At 40.0% G+C, this 20884-nt stretch overlaps 1 protein-coding gene across 1 annotated transcript in view; it reads left to right on the top strand.

Annotated features, from left to right (window-relative positions):
- The window catches only part of fat2 (FAT atypical cadherin 2), an 84393-nt gene that overhangs the window by 51504 nt on the left and 12005 nt on the right, over window positions 1-20884 (top strand). Inside the window, exons 16-22 of the mRNA XM_044040945.1 lie at window positions 2266-2655; window positions 6759-6970; window positions 9535-9672; window positions 9980-10123; window positions 13097-13294; window positions 16734-17334; window positions 17437-17637. Of these exons, the coding sequence (XP_043896880.1) occupies window positions 2266-2655; window positions 6759-6970; window positions 9535-9672; window positions 9980-10123; window positions 13097-13294; window positions 16734-17334; window positions 17437-17637 (1884 nt within the window). The remainder of the gene's footprint in view (window positions 1-2265; window positions 2656-6758; window positions 6971-9534; window positions 9673-9979; window positions 10124-13096; window positions 13295-16733; window positions 17335-17436; window positions 17638-20884) is intronic.

Raw genomic sequence — 20884 nt, 5'->3', positions numbered from 1 at the left:
TGGTTAATAAATGCTTAATTGTCATTAATTAATGCTTATTCTTTATTCACATACGTTTAGATAAGGGATACACGTTTTTACCAGTTCAATTCCACTTTAACTAGCATTAATTACTGGTTAGTTAAAACATTAATTCACTGTTAGTAATATTGATTAATATACTCTTATTGTAAAGACTGTTGAGACTATTTATCAGTTTAATTAGGGTAATGATGGTTAATAAATCCTTCATTATAGTTAAGTTTATTTTAGTTAAGATTATTTAGTTAAATAAATGCATTTACAGTTACTTAAAATGTCATTTTAACTGTCACTTAAACAGTTTTTACTGACATTAACTGTGAATAATATATGATTTAATAACTTTATAACCTGGATAACATTAATTAATGGTAAGCTAAAACATGTATGAATTGTTATTCATTTTTACTTAATGCAAATTGGAAATGACACTATTGGAAATGAACCAAAATAAGTTAATATCATCATGAATTGAAGGAGCAGTAATAATAAGAGCTACTGTTTCAATCAGTTTTTTCAGCTGGGGGCATGTGGGTTTGTTTGCATGTGCAGACGTGTTGAAATCAGCACTTTATTTATGCTCAAATGTAAAATTAAGACATAGGTTTCAAATTGTCCACTCACATAAACAAACCCATCGTACAGAATTAAATCTATTGTTTCTGTCTTTCTTCGTCATTATTCTTTCCACCCTCGGTTTCCTCGGTTTCCTCTCCCCCGTGACTTCATTTGCTTCATTTTATTTTCCTCTCTCGTGTGATTTACATAAGTCCCACGTCTGTTCTGAATCTGTTAGAAAAACAAATTGATCACAGTTTCTTTTTTAAAAGCTTTGAACAAATGTCGAACCAATTTGAACCTTTCGCGTCTCTGTCGACTTTAATGTGGAGACACAGAATGTTTTATTCATTTGTTGCCGTGGATTCCTCTCTGTAGGTGATGGAACAATGAAATTAGATAAAGAGAAATTAAAAAAATGCACTTTATTCATTTATTACATGACGGTGTTTGATGTCACACACACACCAAGACATTTATTGAAAAGTTGCAGTTCACAATTACAGAGATTTAATTAATATGCACAAAGTCTGACAGGTATACACACACACACACAAACACACACACAGAACAGGTCAGCCACTCCCTCAGATGTGCAGCAGCTTGTCTTCTTTGTCTGCACCAGCTACTTTCTCACAGAAACCAGTGACTAACACGGGCAAATAACGAAACATGACAAATGTTTTTCTTTTATTTTTGCCAAAGAAATTTTAACTTTGATATGTTTTACCTTTGACACACTGGGAGAGAAGCTTGAAAAAAAAAACACAGAAACACAACCTAAGAGTGTCACTTGACGTCAACAGAAGTCAAAAGACTTTTAATTCAGATTGTACAGTATTAAGCCTCATGTTTAATCCTTTAATTGTCAGTTTTCCATACACACTTACACAATATTTTGGATTGCAAATTATTTTTCACTTTTTAAAAAGAACTACACTCCTACTACTTTATTGCAAAAAAGTGACATCTGTACTTACCATACCTTCAAATGACGGGAAGATTAAAATAATCTGTTTATAATAGGTTTCAATGGGTAGAGTTTTGTACCTAAGGTGACAAATGTAACTTTAAGAGCAGCAGCTGTCTTTCTCTGCACCAGCTACTTTCTTACAGAAACCAGTGACTAACATCGGCACAAATGATGCATGACAACTGATTTTTAGGTTTTTTTGCCAAAAAAGAAGAGAGAAAAGGGAAAACACAGGAACACAACCCAAGTAAACAGAAGTTAAATTAACCCTCATGCACACCTTAACTATACCTCAGTTATACAACATTTAAATCCTTTAATTGTCTTCCATACACAGTTACACAATATTTTGCATGGCAAATCTTTTTATAATAGGTTTCAATGGGTACATTTTTGTACCTAAGGTGACAAATGTAACCTAAGGGTGTTTCTTGAAGTAAACAGAGGTCAAAATGCTGTTAATTCAGATTAGGATTAGGATTAAAAACATCAGTTTATGTAGATTTCAATATGTACATTTTTTGCACCCAAGGTGAAGAATGTAACTTTTTGTATTGAGTTGCCACAAACTACCAGTAAATGTTAAAGGTTTACTCACTTACCGTTAAATAAAATCAATGATTTCCTCACAAATGACTCAGCATGAATGTTATATTTCTGTTTTTGCTGCTGATCAATATCAGGGGTTTGATTCTGTATTTGTTCCTCTGCAGGAATAAACTCTGAGGTGAAGTACTTCCTTCTGTCCGGTGACGGCGGTTTCTTTTCCCTGGATGAGTTTTCGGGCGTCCTGCGGCTGGAGCGACCTCTGACCCCCGACGGCCCACCCACCTTTGAGCTGAAGGTGAAAGCCACTGACCGTGGCTTGCCGCGCCACCTTTACTCAGTCGCCACTGTGACGGTGGACGTGGTCTCGCTGGACGACTACCAGCCCATCTTCCAGAGCTCCGAGTACACCGCCCAGCTCCCAGAATCCTTAGCGGTCGGGTCTGAGGTGCTGAGCGTCTCTGAGCCCAGCTCGGATGGCAGTGGCCCCAATCCCGTCGTGTACCAGATCGTCTCCGGCAATGAGGACGGACGTTTTCTGTTGGACCCACGAACAGGTCAGGAGAGGTTTTCGTCCGTATTTAATACGTCTGCCAAATCTGAGAGATTAACTGAAATGATTCATGTTTTGATTCATGATGTACTGAACCTAAACATCCCAAAAACAAAAAAAATAAATTGTATTGTATGTCGAGCAAGGAAGTACTGAGGAATGATGGTGCTTTCCATTTACATCAGAGGTTAGAACCTCCAAATTTTCCTAATGTTCCAGGTGAGAAATCGAGAAAAAAAAACACAATTTAATCTGTTTACACAATAGTTAGCATTAAAATTACACACATTTTCCAATATTGTGCAAACACGTCTGCTCAATCTGAGAGACTAATTTAGTTTATCAGGCTGTACTGAGCCTAAACACATCACAAAAATGATTGTGAAGTCTGGACAATGTCCGAAGAATCTGGACATTCTTTTAAGACTTATTTTATGAGTGGGGTTTCTTGAGGTTATAAAATTGGCTAAAAGGTGGAATAGATGGGTTTGGTACAGCCCAGCACGGTACATATTTCTTGCATTTCCATACGGAATAGTATCAAAATGAGTGGTGCCAAACGTTCCATTCTTTGGCACCCTTCTCTTGGGTACCAGAGTATAATAGTACAGTCTGTCAGGGCGGAGCTAGACCACATCCCGTCTACCAAGTAAAGGTATCGTTCTCAGTTAAAACCCAAGCCTGACACAGGACTATGATAAAACACTGAATTTCACTCATAATTCTCACATTTTGACGGATAATTAGATCAAATAAATAAAAAATACTCCTCCTTCCTCTAGACCCTTCGTCTACCGCTGGATTTGAAACCTCGCAGAGTTCCTCAAGTGAACGTCAGCCTCGCGTCTCACAGCTCACGGCCAATAAATCGTTAAAAAAAAACAAAAAACACTCGTCAACAATCACTGTCCGCCGCCACGTTTGGTTCCATGATCCACAGGAGAGGAGTTTTTAAGGTTTAGGCGGACGAGACTCGACAGGTTTGGAGAAACGATGTGAGATTTATTGTAAAGATCATTAAGATTCTTCGTACGTGTTGTGTCAGGAGACGTGTGTTTGTTTCATGGAGTACGAGTCCAAAAACTCTTAAGCTGGGATTAATCGTACACAGTTGTGTGATTGCATGAACGGACAGGCTGAACAGTGTCTCTTTTCTTCTGGGGTAAATACCTCAGACTGTGTTCACACGCTGTTCCTGTAAAAAGTCAGGAATTTATCAGTCTCCTAAAGGGGTTGAAGTTTTGTTTTTTTATTATTATTAAATCTAATGCTTTTGAAATGTTAAAGTCAGGACACAAGGAGGATTGAAAGTTTGAATTTTTCTGCTGTGTACTGGATGAGAAGAGCCGACTCCAGGGCTCTACAGGGTTTACGACTGATTTACTGTAAAACAAATGCTACAGAAGTGCGAATAACAATAACAAGTAGCAGCGTTTGTAAAAGTGGGGACAAAAAAAATACAAATTCACATGATCTACATCATCTTAAGTCTACACTATCGTAACAGTATGTCCACCACTTCAATTTACTGTGAAATAGCAGTTTTTTCAATTTCAGTTTGTAGCTCCTGTGTCCCCCTGAGCTAAAATCACTGATTTAGATAGAGTGAGCAGTTTGCAAAGCTATAAAAACGTCCTGTTTCCTGTTAGTAAAGGTTGTCTAACAGTGAGATAAAGACACACGTTTTTATGAATAAGTGTGCTTTGTTTACTAATCTGGATTTTGTTCCATGTTTGTTTACTCATCAGACGACCCATTAGTCGCGCTCTGTGATTCTGTTATTCCTCTTCTTCTAGTGGAGATAATTAAATATATTCATGTCAGAGCTGGAGTAGATTCCTCTCATGGTTTTCTTTTTCCAGCACCTGAATATAAAATAACTCTTTAATTCACTGTATTTTTATTGAGGGTTTGGTTTCAAACGATTTGATTAGATTAGCTTTTCTTAAATCTGTGTTTTAAACATTTAAAATGCATGTAAATCTGACCGATATTGTACTAAAGTGGGATTAACGCACCCCAGATAATCCGATTGAGATTCTGCTTGTTTACTTTCAACTGGACCCACATTTGTCTCGTTGCTCTGCTGCACGTGATCTGCAGTGTCACTCGCCTGACCTTTGACCCGGAAATGAAAGAAGAAGCGAGTAGAAAGAAAACCAGGTTGAAATCCAGGTTGTAACTCAAACTCACGTTGAATAGTAAAATAAAATAATAATAAAAGAGGCAAGGGCAGGAGGATTAAAATGAACAAAAAACAGTTTATATAGATTTCAATGGGTAAATTTTTGCATCCAAGGTGAAGACTGTAACTATTTCTCGTGTTGACTTTAGAATTGATCGTATTTTGAGGTACCCTGTTATTCCCCGCCCTAATATAAACAATATCTCCCTCTGTGTTGATTTGTTTATTGGGACAAAGGAATAAAAGCCCAATAACTGGTCAATTGTTTGACTTAACCTGAACTATCACTGCAAAAGATTTAATCCATCCAAGTGGAAACATGTTGTTGTTGTTGTTGAGTCTCATGGAACCAAAACTATGAAGTTATATGTGACGTAGGAAGAAAGATTTAACTGCTGCAACAAAGCAAATCACTCAAACTCAATAAAGAAGAATAAATGAGGAAGAAACTTTAAAATAATCAAATTAAACAACTGAATAAACGACACAGCAATTCACTTTAATCTGACTGCCTTCATCTCTTTGATCTCGCACAAAAAAAATTAATAAACTCTTTGTGTGTGTGTGTGTGAGAGAGAGAGAGAGATGGAGGTGCAAATAATATACTTGTTGAAACGTGGATTGTTTTTGTTGGATTCAATTTTGATTTTTCTTTTTTTTTCCCCCTGTTAATGAAGTGAAGTAGAAGAGTCTGGCTCTGAGCCCAGAAAAACAGTATGTGTGTGTGTGTGCGTCTCACACACACTCTGCTGGACGTGATGAGCGGCAGTCGACTGATAGCTGTGTGCGGTTAAATAAATGGACTTTAACTCTCTAACCCTAAAACCAGGTCTTAACCCACAAAAACAGCCCTTTAAAGTTTTGAGGACTAGCTATAATGTCCTCACAAAGACACACATACAGGAACACACACGTATGACTAACCCTAACCCTAAAACCAGGTCTTAAACCTCCAAAAAGGCCTTTAAAGTTGTGAGAATCAGACAAAATGTCCTCACCACTTATAGTTTATAGGGTTTTTTGGTCCTCACAAAGACATGCATACAGGAACACACAAATTTTGTCTAACCTGAATCTTTAATCCAAACCTTAAACCAGGTCTTAACCCCCCCAAAAACAGCCCTTTAAAGTTGTGAGGACCAACTGTCCTAATTTTCCCAAAAATGTCCTCACCACCTATATTTTATAGTTTTTGGGGCTATTTGTGTGTGTGTGTGTGTGTGTGTGTGTGTGTGTGTGTGTGTGTGTGTGTCCACTGCTGGTGGATATTATTCATAGAATCTTGCTCATGCCATAAGAACATTCATTTTCAACACAATATTACACATGTCACTGCATAATAGACATCCTGCTCTTCAGTTTACGATGTTCACAGCAGCGTCCTCGCAGAGACGAGGAGGACGAGGACGATAATTGCACTGAATGAATGAAAAAGCGCAGCAGCAGGGAGGAGACAAATGCCAGGAATACGCTCTGAATATGGAATCAGTTCATTGTGAGTCACTGTTGTGGACCGGAAATTCATTCACCTCAAATCAGAACACGTTATTTTCTTTTAAATTGTTTTTTAATGGACGTTATTTAGTCTGAAAAGGAATTCATGAAGGATTAGCTCCTTCACGTTAGCAGAAATGCCACCTTAACCCTGGTCTTGAAGTGACGCAGTGTCCCCAAGATTATTTTGACGCTACATCAACTTATGACAGGGTGGATGTCACGTCTGTCCAATTCTGAGCACTGGAACTGTGGAACTCCTGACCTACCGCACCATTTTACTCTGGTACTCCAAGGGAAGGGCGCCAAAGAATGGAACTTTTGAAGCTTGTTCACACGGCTAAAGAAACCATGAGCGCTCAAAGCTGATCCTGTTTCATCGACCAGCTGTTCTGTTTCACATGTCATATGTCCATGTTTCTCTGCAGGCCTCTTGAGCCTCGACGCACCGCTGGATTTTGAGGTTTCACGGGCGTACTACCTGTCCGTGGAGGGAAGTCGCGGAAAGTCGTCCCTGACTGACATCACCACGGTGATCGTCAACGTGACGGACGTGAACGACAACGCGCCGGTGTTCACGCGAGGCGTCTACACCACTGAGATAACGGAGGACCTGACGCCTGGAAGCCTGGTGATGAAGGTAGAGAAGTTCTGAAAGACGGATCTTCTGAATTGTCCAGTACCTTTTGTGTTTGCAGAGAATTGCGTATGCGTTCCAGTCACATTCATACTAAAATGGGGTCAGTCTGACGAAACGTCACTGGATTATATCGGATTTATTGTCAGGAACATGCAAAGTCCACGCAGTCACGAATGTTCGCCGAGCACACGTGTCTGTTTGGTCTTTGTGATCAGAAACATTGTAACATTATTTGTTTCCCAAGTCCTATCTAAATCTAAAAACAGGCTCAGTCAAGCAAAACTATCAGACCTGACTGAGGGAGCGTTTTTTGATGAATATTATTCACTTCTGAAACTTTTTTTTTTTCTTGCTTTACTAGCTATTGCATATCGTTTGTCTTGACTTCAAAAGAATCACTTCCTGTGTGCGGCCCTGGAGTGTCACCGGGCTACACGAGGTCTAGTAACAACTACACTGAGGAACACAAAGATTATTAAACAAATTTAGCTTCAACAGTGGCTTAATGAGCACAATCTGTACTCTGTTAGTTAAAGAGTAAAAACCTCTTTAAAAGCTCACATTCACTCAAAGATGTTGCAAAAACAAGTAACTGCCTCGAGACCTAAGCTCACTTAAGTAAAAAGTAATAATAATAAAGTGAACCATTTACCAAATGCCAAGAAAAACACAAGACACAATTACTTCAATGTAAGGCCCCTTTCGCCTCGGGGCCTAAAAGTCCCTTGCAGCACCCCTGCACTCACTGTGGATGAGTGAGTGAGTGAGTGACTCATGTACAGTGTTCTTTAGGTAAACACATTATTACTGCATGAATACATTTTCTGCTCCTGGATTTGAAGTGCGTCGACATAATTGGACTCTTGTGACAATCACTGTTTGGGTCACAGAGTCACGTCAGTATTATACAAACTCAACGTCATGTAGTTATTGTTTCTGGGTCGGGAACAAAACCTGTTCACTTACACAACACACGCACGGCATTTATACACTTTTATAAACAATGTGTACTTTATGTACTTTAATGTATGTTTTACTGTGCGTACGTATGAATACGGGGCAACAGTCACACATCACAGACTCAGAAGAAAATCTTTGAAAATTGAAATTAAATGGTATTTTCAAGGTTCAAAGTTTCAATTAATCAATTATTAATTGATTACTATATTCATCTTCAACTATTTTGATGATCAATTATGTGATTTTAGCGGCTTTTTTTGATAATTAAAGCCAGTTTCTGTGATTTTTTTCAGTTTCTTTGCTCCATATAACAAAGAAATCAAAAAAATATTATTTTGGTTTGTGAACAAAAACAACACGTCATTTTTTGAACCAAACAACTAATCAATGAATTGAGAAAATAATCAACAGTTTAATCAGTTATGTAAATAATCAAACAACAAGAAAACAAAGTTAGCGTATTGAACCTGAGACAGATCACATAATGAGTTACTTAACGAAAGTTACAGTATATTCACAGAAAATGAGGCCATATGAGATGAGCTGACATCGATGACAAAGAAAATCATCTCATAACACACGCACGCGCACACACACACACACACACACACACACCCACGCAGGGTTATCTGACAACATGTCAGTCCCACAGAGGAGATAAGACAGAAAATCACAGCTGACGGTCGGATGATGAGTCCGTAATCACATGGTTTCACGTTTGACATTTTTCCTTTTCCTGTTTCTGTTTCCCACCATTAACTTCACCGTGCCCTCGTTCCACAGTCTGAAATGTTTTAACTGTTTTCTCATAATGGTCAGAGAGACGGTCGTCATCTTCCTCCTCCTCATCATCATCAGCCGCAGCAGCAAAGAAAATTACAGGATTTATTGTTGATGATAATAAGAATGACAGTTTTTGTTTTATTGTTAGAAACGTCATTAAATGTATTATTATTTTTTACAAATGAAAATGAATGTGATGTTATTTATTCAAAAGAAAGAAACAAGTTTGAATTTACTTTTATGTTATGAGAAAACAAAGAGCCTGTATAATAAAATGTGCACATAAAAATGATAAAAACAAAAAGTTAACTAAAGCTAAGATTGTCAGGTAAAAAGCAAAGTTAAAACAAGCTGCTAATGTCTCACTTAAGTCTGAACAAAGCAGGTTAAAATAAACCTTTAAAAGAGCTAGCATAGTTTTCTAGATAAAGTCTAAACAAAGACTGGCTAACCTAGTTTAAGTCTAGATTAAGGTTAAGCACATATTGTCAGGTTAAAAGCAAAGCTGAAACAAACTAGCATAACTTGCCTGGTAAAATGTAAGTTAACCAAACGTGCTCAGCCAAACTAGCTAAACTAGCTTAATTAAGCTAATAGCCTTACACGTGCTTGTGTCAAAACACGGGCTTAGCAAACTTAAGCTAATATAAGTAATCATCTTTACTTTTACTTAAAAAAGTAAAAGTAAAGTAAAGTCTGATTTTGTTGATTTATCATTTTCTTATTTTGCAATTATCTTTGCTGAATTCTATCCTTTTGTTTTTGACCCTTTTGTCTGGAATGTAAATAAAATATTATTATTCCCTCTCCGTTTGCTCCAGGTAACAGCCACCGATCAGGACGGCCCGATCAATAACCTGCTGCGTTACTCCATCGTGAGCGGAGACGCTCAGCAGCAGTTCACCATTCACCCTCGCAGCGGAGAAATCACTGTCCGCACTGCAGTGGACAGAGAGGAGGTCAGTGTGTGTCAAGTTGTAAAGGAGATAAATCCAAAATTGTATAAACATGGGACATTTGCCAATGAGACAAGCAAATTTTGATTGACTAAAATTCTTAAAGCTAACGTCTTAGTATAATAAAGTGCCTTAAAACTAGAAAACAGACCAAAATTAGCACAAAACTGGCTAATACTGGTTTATATAGATTTTTCTTGAAAATCAATTTTTGCAGTGTAGACTGTAAAAGCAGAAGCAGTGAATCCAGGAACCAAAAAAGGATCAAATAAAATGCAAATACTGAATTGTATTTGAATCTCCTCTGCAGGTCCCTCATTACTCTCTGACGGTGCAGGCGGCGGACGAAGGGAATCCTCCTCTGTCGTCGGCGATCCTCATCACCATCACTGTCGCCGACGTCAACGATAACCCGCCGGTTTTCTCCCGAGTCAACCACAGTCTGCTGCTGCAGGTAACGTCGACCTGAACCTCACCGCCATTTTAATTATCCACTCACACATCACGTAACAAGGGAACTGAAATTTTTGACCCAAAAAAAACATACTTTTCTTGACCAATCGGAAACCGGTGTTCGCTTTTAGCTGTAAATAACAGGTGTTAGTGTGTAAGTGTGACTACTTCCTGTTACTGCTCATGTATTACAACATTTGCGGAATGAAAAGTAAAACTAAAAATTGATATTTTTTATTTTACAACAATCCGTTTTTATTGCCAAACTTTTATGGTAACATTCGACACATAATATAATAAAAAAATGCTCTTATTTTGAAAGCCAGGTTGAAAGGAAGTGGTGCTGTGAGAAACCGGTCGGTTACACTAATAGAACGAATAATAAGTTGATTTATTTAATAAGAATAACGACTAGAAAAACACAGTATGTTGTTGTTTTATTTCAAATCCATTGTGCTTTTAATTCACCTCGTTCAAATCAACAAAAAAAGTTGGTTTTTGGTCAATTTTTTTTACATAATGCAGTGAAACATTTATTCGTTTTGCAAGTGTTAACATGCCAATTATTTATTTTTCAAAGTAAAATACAAGACAATATTCATGTTTTGTTAAGGAGAAAAATCTCCAGGATGATAAAAATGTATGATTCTTAAAACCTGTCATTTTTCAGCTCACGGCTGCTGAATTTTGAAGAAAAATGAATGATTGATTTGACCCGTGTGAGGACATGAGTGCTGATGAATGAGGCCGCTTCTGTTCTTTTTCAACGCACTGTTGTGGTGCGTTCACAAACCAACCACGTTCACAGCCCCGAGCTGTTGGCACTGCGCTGCCCTGTGGTGGAAGAAAAACGCTCACCTCACACAAATGACTCAACTCGAACAACATGTCAACAAGTGATATGTAAAATAAACCCAGAAAGAAACATTTGTTCATCAGTTTCTCTGGTGTCCCCGCGGGGGAGCATCAGCAGCAGCAGCAGCGGCACTCAAGTGTGAAATTTGACAACTCTATTAGAAAATATGAGCAGGGGCATTCTATGTGACTAGGAAATATGAGCCGCTCCTCAGTAAAAGCCGTTTGATTTGGTCCAGTTGAGGCTGTAAACCTCGATCTGTGACTACCAGAGGTAATTAAAGAGAAATCTCACACAGTTCCGATCAGTCCGTCTATGTATCAGCCGTCCGTCTCCAGCGCAGTCTGTGTGTGTGAGACGTGTTGAGCTGTAAGCGCTGCGTCATCATAACTGTGACGTTCAGAGCTCATTAAAAAAACTGAGAGTTCAACACTGAAACTCTTCAGAGAGTCAGAAATATCAGAGCGGAGGTTTCTGAGCTGTGTGGGCATCAAAGCTTTCATGATTTCTTTCTCTGTGTGCTAGTAGGTAGGTGTGAAGGTAGGTAGGTAGGTAGGTAGGTAGGAAATTATGTAGGTAGGTAGGAACATAGTTAGGTACAAATGTAGGTTGGTAGGTAGGTGGGTAGGTAGGAACATCAGAGCAGCCAATATTTACTCCTTTTTTTACTTCCCTGGAACGCGGTGACGTCACTTCCAACTCCAACATCTGAGTTTTGAGTGGAAATGGAATGAAATGGAACGCAGCATTAGGGTGTGGTTGGTTGCCATTGAAAGGATAGACATCACTGCAGCATAATTGGAAACGTTGTCAGACTCGTTAACTATTACAAAAAAACAGGCTTTAGGCTCCACATAGTGAAAAATCGTGCTGTGTAAAACTCGAAGACAGAACGTTGTGTCTGGCTACTGTTGCCACTCCTGCATGTGTGTTTATGTGTGAGACTTCAGTGTGATGCAGGTGCCCTCATGATTGTCTGCCAACGTGCTTTATCACAGCAGCCACACTTGATGTTGCTCACTGACAGGTAAAGTTGTCTTTGTCAGGTCGCCATCAGTCTACCCTTCCATCTAGTCACTGTATATCTTGTTCAAGAGCCACCGTGTCACATGATTTCATTCCCATCTGCTGAAGTCTCCACCGCCAGCTCACTCCCCATAAAGAAAGTGTTGATCGCATTAAGCAAATGGAGGTTTGCCGTCCTCTCTCCTGTAGCCACTCACTGTGGGTTTTTTTGTGATTATTTTATGACTGGCACATCTGTTGCAGGGAGGTTTTGGCTTGGAGTCTGTGGTTGTATTTCACTCAAAGCAGCAGATGGACAATGGTGTCATTATGTTTGAGAAAGTCCTCAAAAGGAAACACAGCGATAAGTCATGAAAGCTACATCTGTGGTGGTATCTGCACCTGACCCAAGCAGTGACACAGGAGTTTACTGCCACTTTAAACTAAATTTAACTGCACTGATGTGTTTGTCTGTTTGGCTGCCTGATGGTCTGCATTTGTCAAATGGAGTTAGAAAGTGAAATCAGGGGTATTTAGGTATTTAAGTGGAAATGAAGACTGGGATGTTTTATTTAGTCTTTTTTAAAAACACCTGATACCACTGCATATAACTATAGAACAACAAACGAGCTGACATCAAACAATGATGACTTATTTAGCTACGGTAGCTGCTAATGTCAAACACTAATGACTGAGAATCTAGCTGCAGTAGCTCTGAATGCAAAACACCACTTATAATCCATCTGGCTACTGTTGCTAACGTAAAAACACCAATGAATCTAGCTACAGTAGCTGCTAATGTCACACACCTATGATTTAGCATATAGCTACAGTAGCTGCTAATGACAAACAGAGAGCCAGCTGAGGTCTCCTCACAATAAAGGACATGAACATTTAAGTTTAGAGCAGTGAACCTCATTAGAACATCAAGGGTCCTCATCAGGTTTTTCTGTCAACACTAACATCAAACCATGACATCCGCTGGTAAACAGACAACTGTGCAGACAACGACTATGAAAATGAATACACTGTAGAAAATGTCCTGCCTGTTACGACTGTGTACCGTTAAGACGTATTAGAATATGACGTATTCGTGAACTTTATTTCCTGCAGGAGGGGGAGTCGGTTGGCAGCAGCATCCTCCAGCTCGTCGTGACGGACAAGGACACGCCGAAGAACGGCCCGCCTTTCTCCTTCCACATCGTCAGCGGCAACGAGGATCGCCGTTTCCATGTCGACCAGGGCGGCCTGCTGTCGCTCTCTGCTCCACTCAGAAAGAGGGTCAAACCCCACCATCTGCTCAAGATACAGGTGATTGTGATTATGATTCATACACAAGCCCTGGCTTTTCCCCTCCTGACTTCCTTACTCGATTCCCGGTTTCCCCACGCCACCATGACCTTTTAATCTTCTGTGGTGTTGTCTTTTCCACGCTGTTATTTCCCGAGTGGGAGCGAAAGAAAATCTGCTGTCAGTTATGTTTACTATCTGTACGTCACCAGTGATGTGCGTCGTGTTGGAATCCTATGACTGTAAAATGAAAATCTAACAAACTGCCTACTGTTAACTCTGGATCAGAGATAGAATGGAGATAAAATGCTGATGCGCTGCAGCTGCTCTCTCTCGTGGCCTCGGCTGCAATGTTGCTGACGGTGCTGTGAGGAGAAAATCACACAGGCAGAGCTTTCCTACTTTATCTGGTGCTTCAGATTCAATAACATGCCGCATAGTTACCGCAGAAATCTGACAATAACGCCCTTTTATTTATCTTTGATTGGATGTAGAGTTTCAAAGGAAGCAAGGTTTTTGAAGTGGGGTCGCATGAGGCGTTTGTACATCATCAGTGTGTCAAACAAGCACATGACTGTGCTCCGTAAAAACATGGCTGTGTTAGGGGACAAACATAAAATCTGTCCTAAGGTTGGACAGATTCAGATCAGGAATGTGGCCAAATGTGTCCTCAAACCAACTCCACATGGTTTATTTGATTGGATCTTGATCAGGATCCATTACGAGCACTCAGACCTGAAATTAGTCCAATCTGCACATGACCGCCCACATTGGCAGTGGTTAGCACTGTTGCTTTGCAGCAAAACAGATCCCTGAATGCGTTTTCTCTAGTTTCCCACTGTCCAAAAACTTGTAGAGGTCAACTGGACCTTGTAAATTGTCCGTAGGTGTGAATGTGAGTTTGAGAGTCTCTGTATGTTGGCTCTGTGATGGACTGGCGACCTATCCAAGGTGTGACCCCATCTTCTGCCCTATGTCAGCTTAGATTGCCTATAGCGTCCCCCGCAACCCTCATATACATACCCTGCACTACATGCAGTAGTGCAACCTCATATCAAAAAACCTGGTCTAGACCCTGCAGTTCCTGCAAATTTCAGGCCCATCTCCAAACTGCCTTTTATCTCAAAAATCCTTGAGAAGTTAGTCCATGGTCAAGTAATGGCCTTTTTAGAGGAAAATAATATCCTTGAGATTTTCCAGTCCGGTTTTAAATCACTGCACAGCACAGAATCAGCACTTTTAAGAGTTTTTAATGATATCTTTTTAGCTACTGACTCCGGTGACTGTGTAGTTCTTGTGCTTTTAGACTTAACTGCTGCTTTTGATACAGTGGACCACAAGATCCTGATCTCACGTCTGGAGGAGCAGGTCGGCATCAGGGGCACAGCTCTGGAATGGTTCAGGTCATACTTGGCTGATCGAACTTTCTGTGTCAGCCTCGGTGACTCGACATCCTCCTCGGCTCCTCTCACCTGCGGGGTCCCACAAGGCTCAGTTCTGGGCCCCCTTCTTTTCTCTCTGTATCTGCTTCCACTTGGCTCCATTCTTAGAAAGTATGGCATCTCGTTCCATTGCTATGCAGATGACAGTCAAATCTACATGCCTATTAAAAAGAACGATGAATACTCTTTTAAAATTTTACTTCAGTGTCTTGATGACATAAAGGCCTGGATGGCTCTGAACTTTTTAAACTTTAATGACAAAAAGACAGAAGTGATGGTGTTTGGTGGCACCACCGGGGCCCCCCAAGTAGATCTGGGCTGCTTGGCTCCGTTTTTAAAACACACTACCACAAACCTGGGGGTTAAAATCGACTCTGATCTGAAGCTTGACAACCAGATCAGGTCCGTTGTTAAATCGAGCTTTTTTCAGTTGAGGCAGCTGGCCAAAATAAAGCCAATTCTCTCGAGGCAACATTTTGAAATTGTCATTCACGCCTTTGTCACCACTCGGCTGGACTACTGCAATTCTCTTTATGTGGGGGTTAGTGCGTCCTCCATTGCTCGTCTTCAGATGGTACAAAACGCTGCCGCACGTCTTTTAACTGGCACGCGCAAATTTGAGCACATTTCCCCCATTTTAGCTTCACTCCACTGGCTGCCCATACACTTCAGGATCGATTTTAAAACAATTTTATTTGTTTTTAAATCCCTGAATGGTCTTGCCCCGCCCTACCTCTCTGAGCTTCTACATCCATACTCACCCGCTCGCTCTCTCAGGTCAGCTGATCAGCTGCTCCTGAGTGTGCCTAAAACCAAGCGGAAGCTCAGAGGGGATCGTGCCTTCGCTGTCGCAGCTCCAAAACTTTGGAATGCTCTGCCCCTCCACATAAGACAGGCCTCGTCCTTGTCTGTTTTTAAATCCCTTCTTAAAACCCACCTTTTCTCTTTGGCCTTTGACACTTCATGAGACGTTTGGTTTTATTTATTTTACATATTTTAATTTGAATAGAATTTATTGTTTTTTATTGTATGCTGCTAATTCTTATTGTATTTTATGATTCTAATTTATTTTAAGCTGTTTTATCTAATTTTGAACCTTTTATTATTATGCCTTTTATTTATTCTGTACAGCACTTTGGTCCATTGTGGTTTGTTTAAAGTGCTTAACAAATAAAGTTGGATTGGATTGGATTGGACCCTATAGCACATCTATGGTTGACCAAAGTGCTTCACAAGGTAAACAAGAACTTAAAAACACAGTAAATCATGATTACAAAAGTTTCAGAACCAGTGGGGTATGCTCAAACACCCAAGATGGTCTGATTCGTAAATACAGGCTCAACATGTGCTGCCGGTTTCATGAAGTCAGACTAGCTCTCTTATGCTGACATGATGATAGGTCAAGTGGTCTCTGGTAGGTGATGGGCTACTTCAGTTGGGGTTCTACAATTTCTTTGAGGTTTCCTGGATGGGTCATCTTCAGTAGTTAGCTGTAGGCAACTGGACCTGCTTGACTTGAGTTAATTAGTAAAGTGGTAAAATCAAGGTCTGTCCACATGAAAGGTCTCGTCGCAGTGAAGGTCACAGAGAAGAGAATTGGGTTTTAAACAATTGAAAATGTTCAAAAGTACTAGCAGATTTAATCGGGAGGGGTCAGCTGTCCAATCTCCCCAGGTTTTTACAGACATTCGGTAGTAACTGATTTTCTGACTTCATTTCTCTTGACCAGTGGTTTCCAAAGACTGGTTTGGGACCCACAGATGGATCATGGGAGATTTTTTGGGGAGACATCCCAAACAAATTTGCTCAATTTTCTCAACCCTTGAGTTAAGATTTATGTGTATATCTTTTAAATTACCAAATATTTCCTGGAGGTGATTATTTTACTAATTCAGAATGATTGGGTGTGACAGATATGGCTGTAAATGGTCTGTACAGGTTCTAGATCTCCAGTCGATCAATCTCGATGTGAAATGGTCTCCATCGTATGTATTAACCTCTGTCTTCGATGGATACAGGTGACGGACAGCGGTCACCCTCCCCTCTCCTCCATCTGTGTGGTCAACATTAACGTAACCGAGCAGAGCAAGTACCCTCCGTCTGTGGTGCCACTAGAGGTCTTCATCACGACATCTGGAGGCCTGTTTGCCAACCGGGTCATCGGAAGACTCCACGCCTCTGACCAGGACCTGCAGGACGTCCTGACCTACAAGCTGCTGTCTGAAAACCCAGAAGGAGGAAGGTTCTCAGTGGATCTCGCAGACGGAAAGATCTGGGCAGATGAAAACCTGGAGGAGGGCTCGTATTCACTGAACGTCAGCGTGAGCGACGGGAAGTTCAATGTCTGGGCCGGGGTCAAAGTTCACGTGTGGGCAGCCGATCAGAGGGCACTGGACTCCGGTCTGACACTGCAGCTGGTCGGGATATCGGCAGAGGAGTTCCTGGGCGATCACTGGAGGGGCCTTCAGCGCAGCCTGGGTCAAGCTCTGGGTTTACCCAGACAAGAGCTTCACCTGGCCAGCCTTCAGCAGCAGCAGGACGCCCAGGTCCTGGAGGCCCTGCTGATCTGGAAGCCCAAGAGTGGACTCGTTCAGTCTCTGCCAACAAACAGACTGGCAGGTAAGAAAAACACTGTTGCACTGTGGGTCCTTAAATCTGAAAAAATTTAGCTTGTCACTGCATGAAATGAAGAGAATATACTAAACTTTGTCTTTGATACAGGTATAATATCAGACATCGAGGACTCTCTGGGCCTGAGCATCCTCCAGGTGAGCCACAACGGCTGTGTGGGCGCCGGCTGTCCACCACGGGGCTGCAGGAACGCCGTCCGCCTGACCACAGAGAGACTGGGTCACTTCACCACTGCCAGAGCTGCTTACATCACCCCACAACACACCTGGGAGAGCGTCTGCCCCTGCAACGGTATGTGTTTATTTGTGCACACGGAAAATCATTTTAAAAAAATGAAGCTAAAGCAGGAAAAAGTGAGCAGCTTAAAGGTTTCATCAAGACAAACAATAATTGTTCTTATTATAGATAATGATGGGTAGAGCAATTAGAGGATGAATTATCAGGTAAAAACAGGTGGAAAAGAAAATTGATTGTTATTCAAGGCTGTAAAGCGATCGATGGAGTGAGTCATCGTAGCACGTCCACACACAAACGGCAAGATTTAAGCAAAACGGTGAATTTTGACTTTGGGGCCAATTCAACGTGCTATAATATTGCAACACAGTGTTTGTCAGGGTTGGTCCTTGAAAATTGCCCTAAATAGACATGAGTCATTGAAAGTGCTTGACTTTTGTGCAGTAAAGAAGTGAAGTTGATGTTTAGGTAAATGTCCCCCTTGTTTGTTGCTTGACGTGCGTAGATTAGGCCTACGCAGGACAAACGCAGAGTCATAATTACTAGCAGCGTTGTGGACACTGTCCACTGTGTCTCGCCACTGTTGACGTGAGAACAATGAGCGAGTAAAGTTAAGAAAGAGAGAGCAAATGACAAGGTGGGAAATCAAAATTCCAACATCTATTCCAAAGACAAATGACAAAGCCTGACTTTGACCAAGATTCCAAGAACAATCACTTGTCCAGATGCAGAGCGTGCTGCAAATCAATACAAGTGGACGCCCTAATGGACAAAGACGCTCTTAGAAGATGTCCTCCCCCTTCTTAAGCTGTGTCAGCACATTCTGGTCCTTAAATTTGAGGGAATTAGTCCTTGAAAAGTCCTTTAATTTGATAATTTTTCATCTTCTTACCTGTGAAGGCTGGTGATGTAAAAGAAAGAATGTGGGTCCAGCATCAGGTTCGATCACAGCATGTTTTGACTAAATCAAACTCTCTTATCCGAAAAAAAGAAGAAAAACAAACTCAGAAGCGCTTTGATGCAAAGAGTTTGGAGATAAGAACGTGTTGCGTTAGAAGTTGATACAGTTTGTTTTCTGATTTCTCTCAGAATTCAGCTGTTTATTGCTTTCCTTTATTCTCTCAATCTTGTGTCAAAGTAAGTTACCCAAGTCCAGTGTGTAAAATTTGGGGGAAATTATTTTAATTTGGAAAAACACATAAGACACAAATGTTCTGAACACAGTTACACCCACGAGCAGACGGGGGCAGTGTGGGCCAAAAAAAAACTGATACTATTTCAGATTAAAAGCAGGCGGGATAATGAAAATAGATTAGGAAATATTAATTAGAGTTATATAATCCAGATAGAATCCAGACTCAAAATGGAAGAAAACTAACTTGGTGAATAATTAACTTTTCTTTATTAACTTCAGAGTCGATCCATATTTCTCTTTTCTTATAATCTAAATGACCATTTACTCCTGTGGACATGAGTCTCTAACATCATTCACACTAAACACGTGTGGTAGTTAATCACCGGCTGTGATTATCCCTGATTTACCACAGTGGAATAAATGAGAATTAATGTAGTTGATTGAAAAAAAACAAAAACTCAATGTGAATTAATTAACTGCCGCAGTAAATTGCTGAAGATAAGAACCACCATCCAGAAAAAGCAATAATATACACATGTAGACATTATAAAGGTTAAGCTTTTTGATGACGTAAATGAGGAAACAAAAAAGTAATTTATATATTAGCAGTTACTGCTGCATTTCTGACCTTTGTACTCATTTAAAGTTGGACTATTTTATGTAAAAACGTCAAGTCCCCTTTTACATACGTTTATCACACCATGAAAATATGTTTTTAACCATTTAAGTCGCTAATTATGTGACGAACACGTCGCGTTTTGCAGCAAAACAGGAATGAATCATTTTACTATGCTATCTTTTTAATGTTTGCTAACTGCAGCTAACTGGCTAGCTTCAGTGCTGACAGGTCATAGCGTTAGCTCCATCATAGTCATTAAGAAAAGCTGGTGGCTATTCTGAGGCTAACTCTGAAGCTAAACTATGTTCACAGTAAAAGCCTTCACTTCGCCTTGTTAGTGTGTGAAGAAACTGTGCTAGCCATCTTTCAACTAAACAAAACACCTAGCAAATAAATTAGCATATGATAAACACAGCCACACTGTGCACAAGCTAACAATCATTTTGGGTTCATGCTAACAACACAAGCTAGCTAACATGAAAGCCCATCAGGAGATTTCCTACACTTTTTTTCCAATTTTTCCTCTTTTGATCAGTAAAAAAATATTAATATGGTGCAAAATATGGCCTTGTGATTAATTTATGAAACATAGGTCATGTTTACTAGTGCAAAACAATATTAAATGTTAGAGAAATGGCAGTAAAAGTAGGCAGAAACCTTATGTAATGCACAAACTTTCTTTCTTCTTTTTGCATGAAATCCCAATGGAAGAACCACATTTACTTTTCTTATTTCAAGAGTAGAAACAACTGCGAACAGTGTTGTAGAACGTGTATTGTTTAAGTGCTATACTGTGTTGTAAGATGTTGTCATTTTAAAACTCAGTATAGCTAAGAATTCTGACCATTTTGTTATTATTGTATTAATAACAAAATGTATTATTATTGTTACCCTGACTGAAAGCTTTTAGTGACCACTGTTTCTGACAGAAGACACTTAAATGTGAACGGTTAAAGTAAAAGTTTGTGTATTCTTCATATGTTTTTTTTAACTAACAAAACTCTGAGGGAACATGCTGTAACGGAGCTTTCCCACAGGCGACATTAAAGTTTTATTTCAAAAGAAAAAGAGCAAAAGAAGTTTTGTCTGAACATTAATACGCTCCCTTTTTGCTGCCCATTCATGAATTGATTCATCTTTCATTCAGTCCCTTATCCCCTCGTTTCTACTGTTGATGCTTAAACTTGAAATAAAACCCTCTGCTCATTACTACGTTCTGTTTTCTTTTGCCTTTGGGCATTTTAGTTTCTCAGTGTTTGGTGATTTTTTTTTCCCAGTTAGAAATGATCAAACCAAGCATCTCCTTTTTTAACTTTACTTTCACGCTTTTCCGTCAGAGATGGAATCGCATTAACTTTTAGTTTTCAGCACACACTGGTCACTGTCTTAGACTCAGGTGAAGGTGGAAAGGCAGTGGTCGCCCGGAGGATTGTTAAAAATCCCTTTTTGGTATAAGTTTTGCAACCTTGAGTTGAAAGGCCACAAACGTTGATGCCTTCAAAAGCTCATTCAATGAAGTGAGTGTTAAGAAACATAAGATGAAAGCCTTT

This window comes from Solea senegalensis, linkage group LG12 (genome assembly GCF_019176455.1).
Source record: "Solea senegalensis isolate Sse05_10M linkage group LG12, IFAPA_SoseM_1, whole genome shotgun sequence".
In the NCBI taxonomy this organism is placed as follows: Eukaryota; Metazoa; Chordata; class Actinopteri; order Pleuronectiformes; family Soleidae; genus Solea; species Solea senegalensis.
Note: the sequence above shows the minus strand (reverse complement) of the source record. Positions and strands in the feature narration are given on the sequence as shown.